The 17822-nt window shown below is 39.1% G+C and overlaps 1 protein-coding gene across 11 annotated transcripts in view; it reads right to left on the bottom strand.

Annotated features, from left to right (window-relative positions):
- Window positions 1-17822, bottom strand: part of NCAM1 (neural cell adhesion molecule 1) — a 503899-nt gene that overhangs the window by 63805 nt on the left and 422272 nt on the right. For 7 of the 11 annotated variants that reach the window (XM_077458119.1, XM_077458120.1, XM_077458126.1 and 4 more), the window contains one exon: window positions 15506-15520. The exons of the other annotated variants lie outside the window; for them this stretch is intronic. In XM_077458119.1, the coding sequence (XP_077314245.1) occupies window positions 15506-15520 (15 nt within the window). The remainder of the gene's footprint in view (window positions 1-15505; window positions 15521-17822) is intronic. 11 annotated transcript variants of the gene reach the window in all.

Genomic DNA, 17822 nt, shown 5'->3' with positions numbered 1-17822 from the left:
ACAGTTGAAAGATCTGGTGATTGCACAACTACTGTAGTTTTGTATAAACAAGCTAGATTCTAAAATATATTGGCCTAATTCCCGTTCAAATATTGCACATGCAGACTCCCTAATTTGAGGGTATGAAGAAAGTGTGAATATGAAATATGGAAAGAAATGAAGTAATGGATGAATGATTGTCACAATGCAAATGACTATCATCGGGGAGCTTCCCCCTGCACTCAGCAAGCTACTTAATCAAATTCTTACAACTTACCCATGCTTACAACAGACCTATGCACCAAGGATTCCTTTAGTTCAGTAAGGGTGGTCAAAGATTTCTGTCTCTTTTGCCCCCCCCCCCCCCCCCCTCATGCACAGTCTTGTGCATGGACTGTTCCTTATGTCATCACGCCCATATACTAGCTCTAGACATGGGTATGGCGGGAACAGTCCACTGCTGGATGTGGGGAAGCCCTGTTTTCCAGATAATTGGAGAATATAGCCCTTTAGTGCACCCTAGACAACACAACCAGTTAACTCATGCAGTGTGGGCACAGCCCCACTGCATGGGAGAAAATAATGTTTTCATGGAGTTCTGCTTTAACTTAAAAAGGACCTTCTATTGCTCTCAAACTCCTACAAATCTCCCCATTTCTTTTTTTTTTTGCTGCTGTGATCTGACTTCCTGTTAGAGGGTGGCTCCGTTCATTCTCCATGGTCTTACTGTATGTAGTAATATATATTGGGAGCTCACAGAAGACATTACAAGGTGGCAGAAACACACAGTAAAAAATAAAAAATAGATTACAGTGGTAATTTTTAGTGAATGTATATGGATTCTTTTTGGAAAATAAGGGTATTGTTTGCATAATTACTCTTTTCTTCTTCATACAATGCAGCTAGGTCCCTAGGGTCTCCACTACTCGGTTCTGGTCCCAGTTGCTGGGACACAACTACTAGGGAGGTAGGCTATGAATCTCTCCCCTACTACACACGAGACCCATCACCCATGCCAGTACTGTTCTTCCATTGTCTGGCTGTCATATCATCCTTCCCTTGTACCTGTTGCCTCTAACAACAGCATGCCACCATTTTGCCCTGTGTGTGCATTACAGGCTCTGTTCTTCTATATACCATTACCCAGTGCACCACTTTTAGTAACTTCAGACCAGGCTAGGACAAAGTTTCAACAGTTTTACTGGAAACTCTCATCATAACAAAAGCAAAAGCATTCAATACAGCTCCCCACACACGGCCAATGTGTAGGGTAAAGTCTACAGGCTTGGAAATAGCAGTTTGTAAATGGATATAATACTGGCTAAAAGGCCAAATTCAGAGAGTAGTGGTTAATGATTCTTACTCTAAATGGTCTGAGGTTATCAGTGGTGTACCCCAAGGTTCATTGCTGGGACACCCACTTTTTAATGTCTTGATGAAATAGGGTCAGGGATTAAAATTACCATTTCAGTCATTGCAGACGACACCAAGCTATGCAGTGGAATAACGTCCTTTCAGGATTTGTCCAATTTACAAGCCCACCTCAATGCACTAATTGGGCGACTATGTGGCAGATGAGGTTTAATGTTGATAAATGTAAAGTTATGAACTTGAGGGCTAAGAATATGCATGTATCATACATACTAGGGGGAATACAACTGGGGGGATTCATAGTGGAGAAGGATTTGGGGTTTTTGATAGAACACAAGCTCAATAATAACATGCAATGCCAAACTGTGGTTTTCAAAGCGAGCAAAGTAATTTCTTGTAGAGAGAGAGATATATAATTTTGCCCCCTGTACAAATCATTAGCAAGACCTCATCTGGAATATGCAGTTCAGTTTTGGGCACCAGTTCTCAAAAAGGATATCAGGGAACTGGAGAAAGTACAGAGAAGGGCAACCAAACTGATACGAGGCATGGAGGAGCTCAGCTATGAGGGAAGATTAGAGGAACTGAACTTATTCTCTCTTGAGAAGAAGAGATTAAGGGGGGATATGATCAACATGTACAAATATATACAGGGTCCATATAGTGAACGTGGTGTTGAGTTATTCGCTTTACAGTCAACACAGAGGACAAGGGGGCACTCTTTACACCTACAGGAATTCTCCAAATATGGAAAGGTTTCTTCACAGAGAGAGCTGTGAAAATGTGGAATAGACTCCCTCCAGATGTGGTTCTGGCCAGCTCAGTAGGTTTCTTTAAGAAAGGCCTGGATTCTCTGTAAATGTACATAATATAACTGGGTACTGACATTTATAGGTAAAGTTGATCCAGGGAAAATCTGATTGCCTTTCTGGGATCAGGAAGGAATTTTTTTCCCCTCTAGTAGCAAATTGGATCATGCTTTGCTGAGGTTTTTCGCCTTCCTCTGGATCGACTGTGGGTACAGGATTGTGTATATGGGATTGTATGATATTATTTTTTATGTATATATTTTTATGGTTGAACTAGATGGACTTGTGTCTTTTTTCAATCTGACTAACTATGTAACTATATATAACAGTTCCAAAACAAAGTGCACAGTCTCTTAGTGATGGTCTCAAAAGATAGACAGGGTGGTGATAGGATTTTATTTTTGAGAAAGCAGGAAGTTTGATGGATTAACAGGCTGGGAACACTAAAGCCCAATGGTCTGAATAAGGATTATAAACTTTATTTGTTTTTGTAAACATGGCTACATTATATATATATATATATATGTAGATCATTATTGTTATATCATTTTTATTTCATGGATAAACTGGGATAGCTGTCATTCATCCCACTACTTTGAGATGATAAAGTGTTGGGGTTATGTCAGTGGAGAAACTGTGGGAACCCTGAATAATTTGACAAGGACTAATATACACAAAGGGTTAATTGTTTTAAAGCAGTGGTCTCCAAATTGCAGCCCTGGGTCCAGATGTAGCCCTTTGCTTGTCTTTATCTTGGGGCACTATTCCTCTTACCAACACCAACAATGGGGGCATACCGTATATACTCGAGTATAAGCCGAGATTTTCAGCCTCTTTTTTGAGGCTGAAAGTGCCCCCCTCGGCTTATACTCGAGTCATCGCTGTCTGCCTGCTCGATCAGCGTGTCGAGCAGACAGACAGCGGCCATTCTATAATTCAAAAGCCGCGCCTCCGGCTCCGCCTTCGCCTGTGATAGGCGGAACACTGAATTTCCCAGCAGCCTGTGTTCCGCCTATCACGGACATCGTCTCATCCTCGTACTACGGACGAGGATGAGACGATGTCCGCGATAGGCGGAACACAGGCTGCTGGGAAATTGTGTTCCGCCTATCACAGACAGGGAGGCGCGGCATTTGAACAGGGGAATGGGCGCCGACGAAGAGCGGTGATCCTGGGACGGGACCGGACGGAGGCTCGGCTCGGGACGGGACCGGACGGAGTCTCGGGACGGGACGGGACCGGACGGAGGCTCGGGACGGGACGGGACGGGACGGGACGGAGGCTCGGGACGGGACGGGACCGGACGGAGGCTCGGGACCGGACGGAGGCTCGAGACACAGGTAGGCTGGACACACAAGGCCACACACACACACACACACACACACACACACACACACACACACACACACAGGGATGGATGGATGGATGGACACACACACAGGGATGGATGGATGGATGGACACACACACACACAGGGATGGATGGATGGATGGACACACACACAGGGATGGATGGATGGATGGACACACACACACACAGGGATGGATGGACACACACACACACACAGGGATGGATGGATGTACACACACACAGGGATGGACAGGCATATCTCACCCTCGGCTTATACACGAGTCAATAGGTTTCCCAGTTTTTTGGGGGTAAATTGGGGGCCTCGGCTTATACTCGGGTCGGCCTATACTCGAGTATATACGGTAATTCTTGCCACTGAAGATGTAGCCTTGTTTACTCCTACTGACATCAGGACATTTTCCACTCTCACTGGTCATAGTCTGGCCCCCTAAGGTCTGAAGGAGAGTAATTTGGCCCCTTGCTTAGAAAGTTTGGAGACTCCTGGTCTAGAGGAAGGAACATGTTTTGTATATACAGGTTACTGGGATATATTTGTAGTAGTTTCTGTGAAAGTGGCTTTATCATGATAGATTACAGCTGTCTGATTCGCATTTGGTTTGGCAAAGAATGCAATTCATTTGAAATTGTTAGAAACCCCTCGCAGGGAAATTGTTAGAAACCCCTCGCAGGGAACAAATTTAACCCCATGATCGCCCCCTGGTGTTAACCCCTTCCCTGCCAGTGTCATTTATACAGTAATCATGCACTAATTTCTGTATAAATGTCACTGGTCCCAAAAAAGTGTCAAAAGTTTCTGATCTGTCCGCCTCAATGTCGCAATCCCACTAAAAATTGCTGATCACCGCCAGTACTTTAAAAAATAATAATAAAAATGCCATGAATCTATCCCCTATTTTGTAGACACTATAACTTTTGCGAAAACCAATCAATATGCGCTTATTGTGATTTGTTTTACCAATAAAATGTAGTAGAATACATATTGGCCTAAACTGATTAAGAAATTAGTTTTTTGTTTTTTTTTTTACATTTTTTGGGGGGATATTTATTATAGCAAACAGTAAAACAAAATCGTTTTTTCTTCAAAATTGTCGGTCCTCTTTTGTTTATAGCGCAAAAAATAAAAACGCAGAGGTGATCAAATGCCCCCAAAAGAAAGCTCTATTTGTGGGGAAAAGAGAACATCAATTTTGTTTGGATACAACGTTGCACAACTGCGCAATTGTCAGTTAAATTGACGCAGTGCCGTATCACAAAAAATGGCCTGATCATTAACTACTTCAATACCGGGCACTTATACCCCCTTCCTGCCCAAGCCAATTTTCAACTTTCAGTACTGTCGCTGTTTAAATGACAATTGCGCAGTCATGCTACACTGTACCCAAACAGAATTTTTATCATTTTGTTCCCAAAAATATAGTTTTCTTTTGGTGGTATTTGATCACCTATGTGTTTTTTATTTTTTGCTAAACAAATAAAAAAAGACCTAAAATTTTGAAAAGAATATGTTTTTCTTTTGTTTCTGTTATTAAATTTTGTAAATAAGTACGTTTTCTCCTTCACTGATGGGCACTGATAAGGTGGCACTGATGGGCACTGACATGGGCATTGATAGGCGGCACTGATGGGCGCTAGTAGGCGACACTGATGGGTGGCACTGATATGCAGTACTGATGGGCATTGATAGGTGGCACTCATGGGTGGCACTGGTGGGCACTGAAAGGCTGCACTGATGGGCACTTATTGGTGGCGCTGATAGGCGGAACTGCTGGGCACTGCTGGGCACTGATGGACACTGCTGGACACTGATAGATGGCATTGATAGGCATCACTGATGGCACTGGCAGGCATTGGAGATGGGCACTGATTGGCAGCTGCCTGGGCACTGGTTGGCAGCTGCCTGTGAACTGGTTGGCATTTCCCTGGTCATCTAGGGTGACATACCTGGTGGTCTAGTGTGGTAGCCATCCCTGGTGGTTCTGGCAGCATCCTGGTGGTCCTGGGCAGGCACCTGAGGAGGGGCTGTGCTGATAAACAATCAGCACAGACCCCCCTGTCAGGAGAGCAGCCAATTGGTTCTCCTCTACTCACGTCTGTCAGAGTGAAGAAAAGCTGATTCCTGTTTACATCATGATCAGCCGTGATTGGACATGGCTTATCACGTGGTAAAGAGCCTCCATCAGAGGCTCTTTACCGAGACCGGTGTAGTGTTGTGTCAGACTGAAGCACCGCACCACCGATCACTGTGATGCGCACCCCCACGGGCGTGCAAGAGCAGCCATTCTGAGCGCCTTCATATGACATCCATCCAGAATGAGAGCCACACTGCCCCGCCATCATTTGACGGTGAGTGGGCGGCAAGTGGTTAAGGGGGTAAATCCTTCCAGTCCTTAAGTGGTTAATTTGCTATAAGTTTTTTAGTGAAAATGGAGCCTGCTTTATGTGTAACTCACCCTTGAGTAAATATATATATATATATATATATATATATATATATATATATATATATATATATGGTAAAAAGTAGACATTTAGCTAGGGGGTTATGGTGGCCAGCTTTGATTAATTATATTTGAAAAACTCCCAGCAAAAACTATTTCTTGCCATTGTTCATGACTCTGCTTCTGTCTATTTAGGATATGTTTGTGTCTATACTGTATCTACCTTTGCATGTTTAGACACTTCCATTTGCATTCTCCATAATATAAAATAAATTAAAAACAATCCACCAGGAAGAGAGGGGCTCCTCATAATTGCATAGAAGACATGGGAACTGAAGGTAAGAGATTTCACCAATAGTCAGTTGTCATGGTTATTCTCCTACAGTTATCAAAAAAAAAATTAATATCACTTTTGGGTGGTTTAACTTAATACTGCAATTGACATACCCCTGAGACTGCTTGAAATGTTAAAATATTTTTGGGGTTTAGAAAATAAAATGGTCATTATTTGCTAGAACGCAGCAGTAAAGCAAATCATTTCAAAATCAAGTGACTTTCAATTAGGGGGCATGAGTTAAACAATACATGCAGATTTCTCTTGCCTACTTTTAAGTTTTCTTTTTTACTAGTTTCAAGTAGCCCTCTGATAAAATTTCAGAAAACACTGTTTGGAATGTATAAGTGCTTTCACATTAAATCAAAGTCTAGTGATTATTACAACTAACTCACAAGACAGTATAGTTGGAGGCTTTAAAAAAATGGTTTCTCAGTAGAAGAACCCTTTAGTCCAAAACATAAATCCATGGGCAACCCTTTTGTAGAAACACAAAATCAATATCCGCGACTCTAGTAACCATGCTGTTAGTATTTTAATTATGATTATTATTAGATGTATTTTTTTCTGCCGTAGCAAGCCTATTATTCTGTGCAGATACTACAAAAACTCCTGTTTTACAATCGTTATCATTTTGAAGACTCGTAGCTTTTTCTTCACCAGTATTTCTTAAAAGTCTAGGAAAGCTGACTTATTTTTACTTCTTCCTCAAAGTTCTACCACTATCTTTTAAGTACCGGCAATAGAATCACAAGCACATATTTATGTGGTTTTATATGTTGTTTTCCTCCTGGTTTAAGAGACACTAAATCCGATTAGCTGATCTGTAGCTATGAAAAACTGTCTCTTCTACTTCACCGTCCTTTATATGAATCATGTTAAACTGCTACTGCCATTGTTACTGTGTACATTTCTCAACTAATAAAATATGATACATTTAATGCACACAAGAATGCCATCTTTGTAGGCATTGAGCAGGTATCATCATCTTGGCTTAATAGAATTAGTGGAATCATGGGGATTGATTTGCTACAGGCAAATAAGCTGTTCCCTTTATAAGGGAAGTTTTCCCTTATCTTAGTGTGACTTCCATCATCCAGTTGTGCAAGCAAAAATAATGTTCTTTTTTTTTCCCTGCATGGGATTGGGTATTCTTTGCAAAGTAAATTTCAGCACATTCACTATGCTATGTGAAAACACCCTTGCAAAGTGAACAGCTTATTTGCCGTTAGTAAAAAAAACTCCAGTGAGTTAAAATAATATTGGTACCTCAATAATCACATCAGTTTTTACAGAATTTCATTAAATGTCACAATTATCCACTAAAGTAGTTATTAAGGCAAAACTTTTTTATTTATTTTTTTACCTAAATGTATTATGTGTCTAAATTATTTTTATATTTGTATATTTATTATTTAAATCTGGAGGCAGATTTTGCTTATTTGTTGGGTGGAAGAAAAGATTTCCAGTTTCATGTCTGCAGCATTTGACCATATCCCCAAGTATGTCTGCAGTCTTTGAGAGTTTTCTGGAGTATTGCATTCTCTTAAATATTACGTGTGACTCTTTGGTAATGTCAGATGCCCTCTCTAAGGTCTCCTATATCAACCAAGTTGACAACCACTGGATTAGGGGCTTAAAATCATGAGGTTACAAATTGTCATTTGAAGCTTTGCATTATTAAACATTATAAAGACACAAATGCCAACAAGAAACCATGCTTTTGAAATCCTATTTTCATTGTTAGTTTTTTAAGAGTTGAGAGTTTTAAGAATCTCTTTGTAAGCCCTTGTACACACTGTCGGAGATTCCGTCGGGAATGTGTCCGATCGGAGCGTTTTGTCGGATATTCCGACTGTGTGTGGTCTCCATCGGACTGTTTCCATCGGAATTTCCGTCGGACCAACTTTTCCAACTTGCCGGAAATATTTTCCGACAAAATGCTCCGATCGGACATACTCCGATCATGTGTAGAGAATTCCGATCAGACAAAGTGCCACGCATGCTCAGATCAAATTCCTACACCAAAGCTATTGGCTACTAGCGTGAACATAGTCCCGTCGTAACAAAATAACGTCATCACGTCGGATTTTCCGACAACTTTGTCCGACCGTGTGTATACAACAGTTTCGGACAAAATCCGTCGGACAAAATCCGATGGATTTGGTTGTCGGAATCTCCGACCGTGTGTACAAGGACTAAGAGGCACTGTACTTTCAATATTAAAAAATACTGCAAACTTATTAGTGGTTTTCTTAACATGCACACTGCAAATGTTCCACACACTTTCTACTCACTAAAATGAACAGTGGTGGGTGATACTGGAATCTCTGTTCCTAAAAAAACAAAAACCATTACACTTATAATTCTAACTTTTATCTCTTTGCAGTCCATATTGTTTTCTATCTCCTGATTTCAAAGTGTATTGTTACTTCAAAGATAAACAAGGCCAATAAATAATATATGTTAATACATTCTCTGATTAAAATTTCTAATTATAAAATAATATCATATATTTTAGGATTTTTAAAGTGGCAGCAATCAAGATTAGGATTGTATTTCATTTTTTCTTTTTTTTTTGAGTGATGTACATAAAAATTTCTGTGGTACAAAGGTGGGATTTGTGCACAATAGGTGAGGGGTCACAGTGCTCCAAATTAGATAAGAAAATATTTATTTGAAAACCCAAACCTTTAGTTATTCCAAAGTATCCTGCTCTAGAAATAATAATAAAAAAAAGTAAAATGTACCCCCTAATCCTAGATAATGTTAAATACACCATATCTCACATTAATTAAGGTCCCCGTGGCATACAGTATGGTACAGTATGTTATATTTAAGTATTACTTATAGTGTATAGATATAAGCTCTCAACTGGTGGTGGTATGTGTGGGCTATTGCAGCTTTAGCAGGCAATTATGATTTGTAAAGGAAACTCATTACAGAGTTTAATCATATAGAACATTTTGCATGAAATATATCTGATGAAGAGCTTTAGTTATTTAAAAAACAAATGGGCTAACTTGGTAGAAAGTTACTAACTAGTTACTAATATACAGGATACTAGTTATTAATATACACATGTCAGCACGTATTTGGGATACGTTTGTCCACATATAGGAGCAGTTTTTAAAGGGTACATACTTCCATAAAGTGGTGTAACACTGTAGTAGTGTAACACTGTTATATATGGGGTGGGCAACAACATGGCAAATGAGGTTTAATGTACAGAAATGTAAAATAATGCATTTGGGTGGCTGCTAAGAAAACAAACAGAATATTGGCATGCATTAAAAAGGGGATCAACTCCAGAGATAAAACAATAATTCTCCCACTCTACAAGACTCTGGCCCGTCCATACCAACTACACTAATAAAGGGTCTGTAGGATATTTGTTATGAGCAAAGGTTGTGAGAACTGAACTTATTCTCTCTGGAGAAGAGATGCTTGAGAGGGGATGTGATTTTAATTTATAAATACCGTACTGTTGACCCCACAATAGGGATAAAACTTTTTTGCGGAAGGAAGTTCAACGAGACACGTGGCCACTCATTAAAATTAGAAGAAAAGAGGTTTAACCATAAACTATGTACAGGGTTCTTTACTGTAAGAGCGGCAAGGATGTGGAATTCCCTTCCACAGGTGGTGGCCTCAGCGGGGAGCATCGATAGTTTCAAAAAACTATTAGATAAGCACCTAAACGAGCACAACATTCAGGGATATACAATGTAATACTGACATACAGTATAATCACAAACATAGTGTCATTTCTGGTTTCATCTGCTGGTGGCACTATTACATTCTGGACCAAAATGTGTTATTCCAGTGGCCACCAGTGGGTGTCTACCTGCTCGGACTTCGGACGTGCCATCAAGCACACCTGTCATGGGTCTGCTGGACTATATAGGCCACCTCTGAACTATGCTCAGTGCTTCAGAATTCCTCTGCTAGCCCTTGTTCCTGCCAGTACCTGCTCTTGCTCCAGTTTGTTCCAGCACCCCATTTGTTATCCTGTCATCCAGTCCTGTTCCCTGCTCCTTGGTATGCTTCCTTATCCCTGGTTTCTGTCCCCTAGTTGCTTTTGTCCCTGCTTTATTATTTCTTGTTTGTTTCCTTGCTTGTGTATTATATTAGTTAGTTAGATAGTTAGGTGGTTTTGGGGGTTGTCTTGTATTTTCTTTGCTTGCTTATGGTTGCTGTTTATTGGTGGTGCACATGTGTCCTTATCTTTAATAAATACATATATTTTTCCTTTTACTTGTTGTCCCTATTCCTTGGTACAGCCCAGCGATCTGACTACCTGCTTGGATGTTTATGTATAACATCTGTGACACATAGGTTGGACTTGATGGTATTTTTTCAACCTCACCTACTATGTAACTATGTAACTATAAATGGTGAAAAAGTATGGAAATCAGTAAGCCCAGTTGCTTTGTACTGACATTATACTGCACATTTGCAGTTCTTTAAAGTAGAACCATGGAAACAACACTTTTTTTTTCATTTTGGATAGAGTAAGGGAGGTATATAAACCGTCAGATTTGTTTTCACCATCTTTGTTTCATTGTGGAGATTTCCCTTCCCTTCCTGTCCCAAACAGGAAGTGAGAGGAAATCCCTGCAAATTAATGGAATTTTTTGGGGGATCCCCCTGGTCCCCAGAACTAGTATCCCCATTGGAAGAGTTCCCCTCTATTACTTTTCTGGGGACAAAACAAAATGTGGGGTAGAGATGGTGAATCTCCCTAATGGGGGCACAGACAGCAATAAAAACTGACAGATGTTTAAATCCATCTCCACTCTATCCAAAACTAAAAGAAAAAAGTTTTGCCTTAAGTTCTACTTTAAATATGTGTCACATTGCTAAGAGGACTATGCTAATTGGCATGAAGTTAACTAATACATAGTTGTAAGTGGATATATATATATATATATATATATATATAGATATATATATATAGATATATATATAGATATATATATATATAGATATATATATATATAGATATATATATATATATATATATATATATATATATATATATATATATATATATATATATATATATATATATATATATATATATATACATATATATATATATACTGTATATGTGTTTTCATGTTTTTTTGTTGTAGCTTTTGTTTTGGGAGATACTCACAGGACTTGCAGATGCTTCATTTTCCTTATAATTTTGTATAGTATGCAAGTAAACAATTAGTAAGGTATATAGCAATTATTATTACCAAAGCAATACGGGTTAGACAAGAGATCTGGATAAAAGACAGTATAACATCAATATACAATATTTCAAATGCAGGAACAGGCAACTTGGTGCAATTCATGGATAAATACTAAATTATAAGCAGAATGAGGCATCTGCAAGTCCTGTGAGTAGACCACAGAAATGAAAGAAACAATAAACGGTTGAAGTAAAATAATACAAAATCATCCAAAACCGTTATAGTTTTCCTTTAAAGGGGGTATATATTTTTCTATACATTTGCATGCGAAAAAAGGTGGCCAGCAAGGCAGACAGAAGGTGGCACAAATTATAACACTTCTAAGCCCCTGTACACACAGTTGGAGATTTCGACAACCAAATCCGTCGGATTTTGCCCATCGATTCTTGTCCGAAACTGTTGCATACACACGGTCGGACTAAGTTGTCGAAAAATCCGATCATTCAGAACGTGATGATGCAATTTCGTTACGATGGGACTACATTCAGGCTAGTAGCCAATAGCTTTGATCTGAGCATGCGAGGCACTTGGTCCGATCAAAATTCTCTACACATGATCAGAGCATGTCCGATCGAACCAGTTGGTCGGAAAATATTTCCAACAAGTTGGAAAATTGGGTCCGACGTAATCAGTCCGATGCATACCACACACAGTCGGATTATCTGACAACACGGTCCGATAGGACACATTCCGACAGATTCTCCGACCGTGTGTACAAGGGCTTAGAATGGTCAATAAAAAAGTGTAAAAAAACAAAACTGCTACATCCATCTGTCTAATACTTTGGGCCAATCCCTGCCCGCAACTTTTTTGAGGACAATTCAGTCTGTATGTAAATGTAGACAACACATGAATAAAGGCTGGTGATATAAAGAGTCATTCATGTTGTTCAGGTAATAAACGAAAGGCAGCATCTGCTTGGTTGCCTTAGGCAACAAAAATGCAGTATCCAATCAACAACTCTCTTATTTCTGTTGTATAGTAGACCTTGACCCTATTACATCTAATTTGCTATGGGTTCGTTCTCTCTGTATATCATTATTACTCTGCACTATAGGTAGAATCCAAAATTTAATAAGCTCACATTTTCTTTCCTCGACTTACAAATGTCAGCCCTAGTGTGATTATTAACATTAATCTTCCTGTGCTTTTTTACTATCCTACATCTACAATGTATTCCACTCTCCTCTGGCCTATAAAATCTAAAGCAGTCCATAGACTATTGCATGGTTTTTATATAACCTTTTACCCTAAGGGAAAATCCTCTGCCTCCAGCTCAGAAAAATTGCTGTCACCTTGACTTGTTTACTACAGTCAGAGTTCTTAAATCTCAGTACTCTGTAGGTTATTTGTTATGCCCCATGAGGAGTTACAATGCAGCCATATTGTGCAAAGATCAGAGCTTATTAAAGTCCCTAAGGTTTGCCGACTATGCTTTCATTGTTAGTAATCAATGACTGCACTTCTAGGGAGAGGAAGGAAAGAGAATCTTAAACCAAAATTCTCCGGAGGTAACCAATCCTGCTATAGAAGGAGATTCTGTTCCTTTTCAGTGAATAAAAGACAGAACATCAAAGACAGCCACACACCAGTCGCCTTTCTATTCAGTACACCACTGATATTTGCCTGCAGAGTGGCAGTTGTCCGGAGCTATTTTCTTGCTACTATCTTTTGGATACTTTGTAGAACACCTTGTCTAGTAAAACACTGGCAAATATTTAACCACTTGCTTACTGGGCACCTAAACCCCCCTCCTGCCCAGACCAATTTTCAGCTTTTAGAGCTGTCATTATTTGAATGACAATTGCGTGGTAATACAACACTGTACCCAAATTACATTTTTATATATTTTTTCCTACAAATAGAGCTTTCTTTTGGTGGTAATTCATCACCTCTGGGTTTTTTATTTTTTGTTAAAAAAATTAACAAAAATACCAAAAAAAAATAAAAAATACAAAACCGTTTTATATTTTGTTAATACATTTTGTAAGCAGGTAATTTTTCTCCTTCAGTGATGTACGCTGATGAGGCTACACTGATGGGCACTGATAGGCTGCACTGATGGGCACCGATAGACTGAATCGATGGGCACTGATAAGGCCGCACTGATGCGCACTGATAAGGCAGCACCGATGGGCACTAATAGGCGGCACGGGTGGGCATTGATGAGGTGGCACTGATAGGTGGTATTGGTGGGCACTGAGAGGTGGCACTGATGGGTGGCACTGATGGGCAGCACTGAGGGGCACAAATAGGTGGCCCTGAGGGGCACTAATAAATGGCACTGATAGATGGAACTGATGGGGACTGATGGGTGGCAATGATGGACACTGATGTGTGGCAGTGATGGGCAGTGGTATGTGACACTGATAGGCAGCACTACTAGGTGGCACTGATGAGACACTGATTAGCACCACTGGTAGGCATTGATAGGTGGCACTCGTGGGCATTGATAGGTGGCACTGATTGCTGGCACTTTTATGTACTGTGGGCACTGATTTGTGGCACTGTAGCACTGGCATGTGGCACTGGCAGGTGATACTGGTGGGCACAGATGAGGTGGCTTTGTCTCTTCCTCCTCAGGACTGATGTTCCTTCAACAGAAGCCAGTGATCGACTTTTTTTCTCCTCACAATGTCAGCATGAGAAGGAAAAAAAAAGATCACTGATCTTGATCACGTGGTAAGGGGCCAGGAATGACTCCTTACTCCAAACTGTGATCACCCGAGTCTCACTGACTGGTGCATTTATGTTTGTACATGCGTGTATGTGGAGCAGGGTGGGCTAAGCGTGACCATGACAATGGTCACCAGAACAAATGGAGAAGTGAATCTCCCAAAGACACATACATAAATGTTTGTGCTAACCCTTATTTACTCTATCCAAATCTTAAAAAATAAAAAAATAAAAAAATAAAAAAGTTTTGCCTTTTGATACATTTTAATTCTGTGATTTTCCACCCAACAAACTCACTTCCTATGTTTCTACCAACTATTGTTTATCACATTGTATTAGAGCTGTGACATATGAATTAAAATAATCTGTAGTAGAAAGCTTTATGTGTAGTAGTACAACTGTACTTTCAGACTTAAGAAAACAGAAAGGGTCAATACCCTTCAAAATCCATCATTTCATTAGAGAGAAAAATCCTTTATTAAACTCTGCATGGTATATTACCGAGAACTATACAAGTGTAAACTCTAAAGATCCATTGTGTAATAGAAAACAGATTGACTAAAAAGGTGAAATGTGACAGACTGCTCATTTTAAAATGAACGTTATTTAAATATTTATAAAAAACATAATGGGTTGTGAGGTTTGCGAAGTCAAAGACCAAAAAAAAGCCTTCTCACTGCAGGAAAACTCTTTGCCCATGCTGTGCATTCTAATGCCCTGTAACACACGGTCGGACTTTCCGACCACAAAATCTGTCGGATATTTTCCGACCACAAAATCCGTTGGATATTTTCCAAATGGATTTTGGTCGAAACTTGTGTTGCATACACACGGTCGCACAAAGCTGTCGGAAAATCCGATCGTTCTGAGCAAGGTGACGTACAACATGTACGTCGGGACTATAAACGGGCCAGTAGCCAATAGCTTTCGTCTTTTAGTTCATTCTGAGCATGCCTGGCACTTTGTCCGTTGGAATTGTCTACACGCGATCGGAATTTATGCAATCAGATTTTGTTGTCTGAAAATTTTAGATCCTGCTCTCAAACTTTGCGCGTCGGAAAATCTGACAGAAAAAGTCTGATCGGATTATGTTGTCGGAAAATCCGATCGGACTTTTCCCATAGGAATTTCCGACCGTGTGTACAGGGCAGAACTCTTTAAAATAACGTCTAATTCAATGTCTTTATGTCCTCTTATAACCCCAAAAGCTGTGTGCAGGGAAAATCAGGGCCACTGATATAATGAATGTTACAGAAGAGAGAAAGATTGCAAAGAGGCACTTACGTGGATGTAAAATATCTGTGGTGTTCCAATGGGTTGCAGACAGATGGAAAGAAGAGAGATGGTTCGAAATAAAAGAAAATGCAAGTGAGATGGAGCCAAACAGACAACCAAAAGGAAAGGATGAGCTCAAATTAAATATGTGAACACACTGTGTAATGAAGGCAAATGAAAATGAAATCAGAATTTGAAAATAATGAAAATGATTAGAGAGCCTTCAGTTCTGGTTAAGTTCCATGTCAATAAATGTCCCAGACAGTATCCTTGATAGAGCATTTGGAAAAATGCTAAACCACCAATACTAAGCCCTTGCCCTGTATTGAAATCAATACATATAAATAGTCTGCAAAAGCAATGAAGGGCTATAATACAAAGTAACAATTTCTCCATTATTATTTTATTTATTTTTTATTTTTTTCAGTTACTGTTTTTTTGTTTTCTGAAAATACACTGGCAGAAAATAGATATTTATTAACATAAGCCAGGCTCAAATATCTTAAATCAATACTAAAAAATAAATGTTAACACTCAAAAGTAGAATATTTAGGTTCTGTTTTGTGTTTGCCAAACATGCCTTCAAGTCCCACCAAGTAATCCCACTTATACAGATATAAAGTGTTTTGTGTCTAAGTAATGGAATTTAGCTTCCTATGTGGACATTCACTAAGTAAGAACTGCAGGTGGGACTTGATATGTTTGGGAAACTTTGCCCTATGTAATACATTCAAAACCTCCACACCTTGGACCTTTGAACGTATCTTAAAACCACACATATTTTATAATAAAGCATCGTAAAGCATTAACTGTATAACAGCAAACAAAGGGGTCTATATTTATATTAACAAATAAAGAGAATTCAAAAAGAAATCAATACATAATTATTGATTCTATCACAGTAATAAATCACCTATTTGCCAACTAATATATAGCTTAAAACCATGAGTCAGTTTTTTTTTATTTTTATCAGAACTTATATTGAAATATTTTTGATTGTCGTCAAATTATCATATTTTGATTTTGATATACCAGTTTTGATATACTCCAATTGACAAATCCACACTACACAGGTAAGCAACGACAAAAGTGATCAAATATGTAACCAAACGTTATATTTTCATTTTGCCAAACACACTGAATTCTTTTTAAACATACAAAGCCTTTGAAAAACGTTTAAACTAAACTGTGGCCCACTTTAATTGATAGGACAAGTGATGGCAGCAATGTTCTTGTGAGGTAACTGTTTCCTCAAACCAATGTAAGGCCCATTCTCTTACAAAATAATAATATTGTGGAAAAGGGTGGCAAAAACAAGTGCATCGACCTCAAATATTATCCATATTTTAAATATGGATAAACGTTTCAATAGTAAAACAACTAATTACAAAAAAAACAAAAACAAAATTATTTGATTATGTGCTGAGTGAATAAATACACAACTTGAATGAACAGAATGGCAAATGCGCCCCATACCAAGAAAGATTTTAAGTGGACCTTTCCATTTGCTAAGCATGTAAAGATAATGGTACATGCATCATCAGCCCCATCAATTTTATCAAATATGCTTCTTCTTATCCCCAACACATGAAGCCAACATTGACTAAACAAATACTCTGCTTGGCTGCTGATACATGCAGAGAGACGTGGCACTTGACTGCCACTGGAAGGGAAGATGTCTCTTTAACATGTGGGCCATTACCAGCCTGTATTCATTGTTTCTTTGCTCTGTACAAGGCAGGATGGTAGCACTTGACAGGGAATATCTGGGTCTTGGTGAATAGATTAAAGGCTACCTTTACCTTTTCTACCATGTTACAACTCTATTTAAGGTGTAATATTTCACGTGGTGCAAATGCCACACCCCACTCCATCCTCACACCACTTCCCCTACAAGAATGAGCCAAAAATTTTGCCAAAAATATGCTGTGTCACCTTCACTTGCATGCTGACCAGACACAAGTAATAAAGGGTGCAAGGGGACATTTTTGTAACCTTGCCTCTGAAGAAGTGGCTGCATGTAATTCAGCAATTTGTAAACCAACTCCCTGCAGCTAAGATGCTCATAGGTTTTTTGACTGCCTCACCAGAAGATTTCCACTGTATGAATCCTATGTGTTCCATTTATTAGTAACGTTTCCATTTTAATTTTAAAAATAGGCTCTGTATGTTTGAAAACCTTCCAATGTTTGTATCAAGAGGAGATAATAAATATTAGAAAAAAAAATCTGTTTAGGTGTTTAAGCATCTTGTTAGTTGCTGAACTGTATATTTTAGGTTTGTCTTTTTAAAGGAGTTGTAAAGGCAAAAGGTTTTTTATTTGAAT

This window comes from Lithobates pipiens, unplaced genomic scaffold, assembly GCF_037356315.1.
Source record: "Lithobates pipiens isolate NorthernLeopardFrog02 unplaced genomic scaffold, aLitPip1_a1.2 Scaffold_27, whole genome shotgun sequence".
NCBI classification, from domain to species: Eukaryota; Metazoa; Chordata; class Amphibia; order Anura; family Ranidae; genus Lithobates; species Lithobates pipiens.
This window is presented reverse-complemented; position numbering and strand designations above follow the sequence as displayed.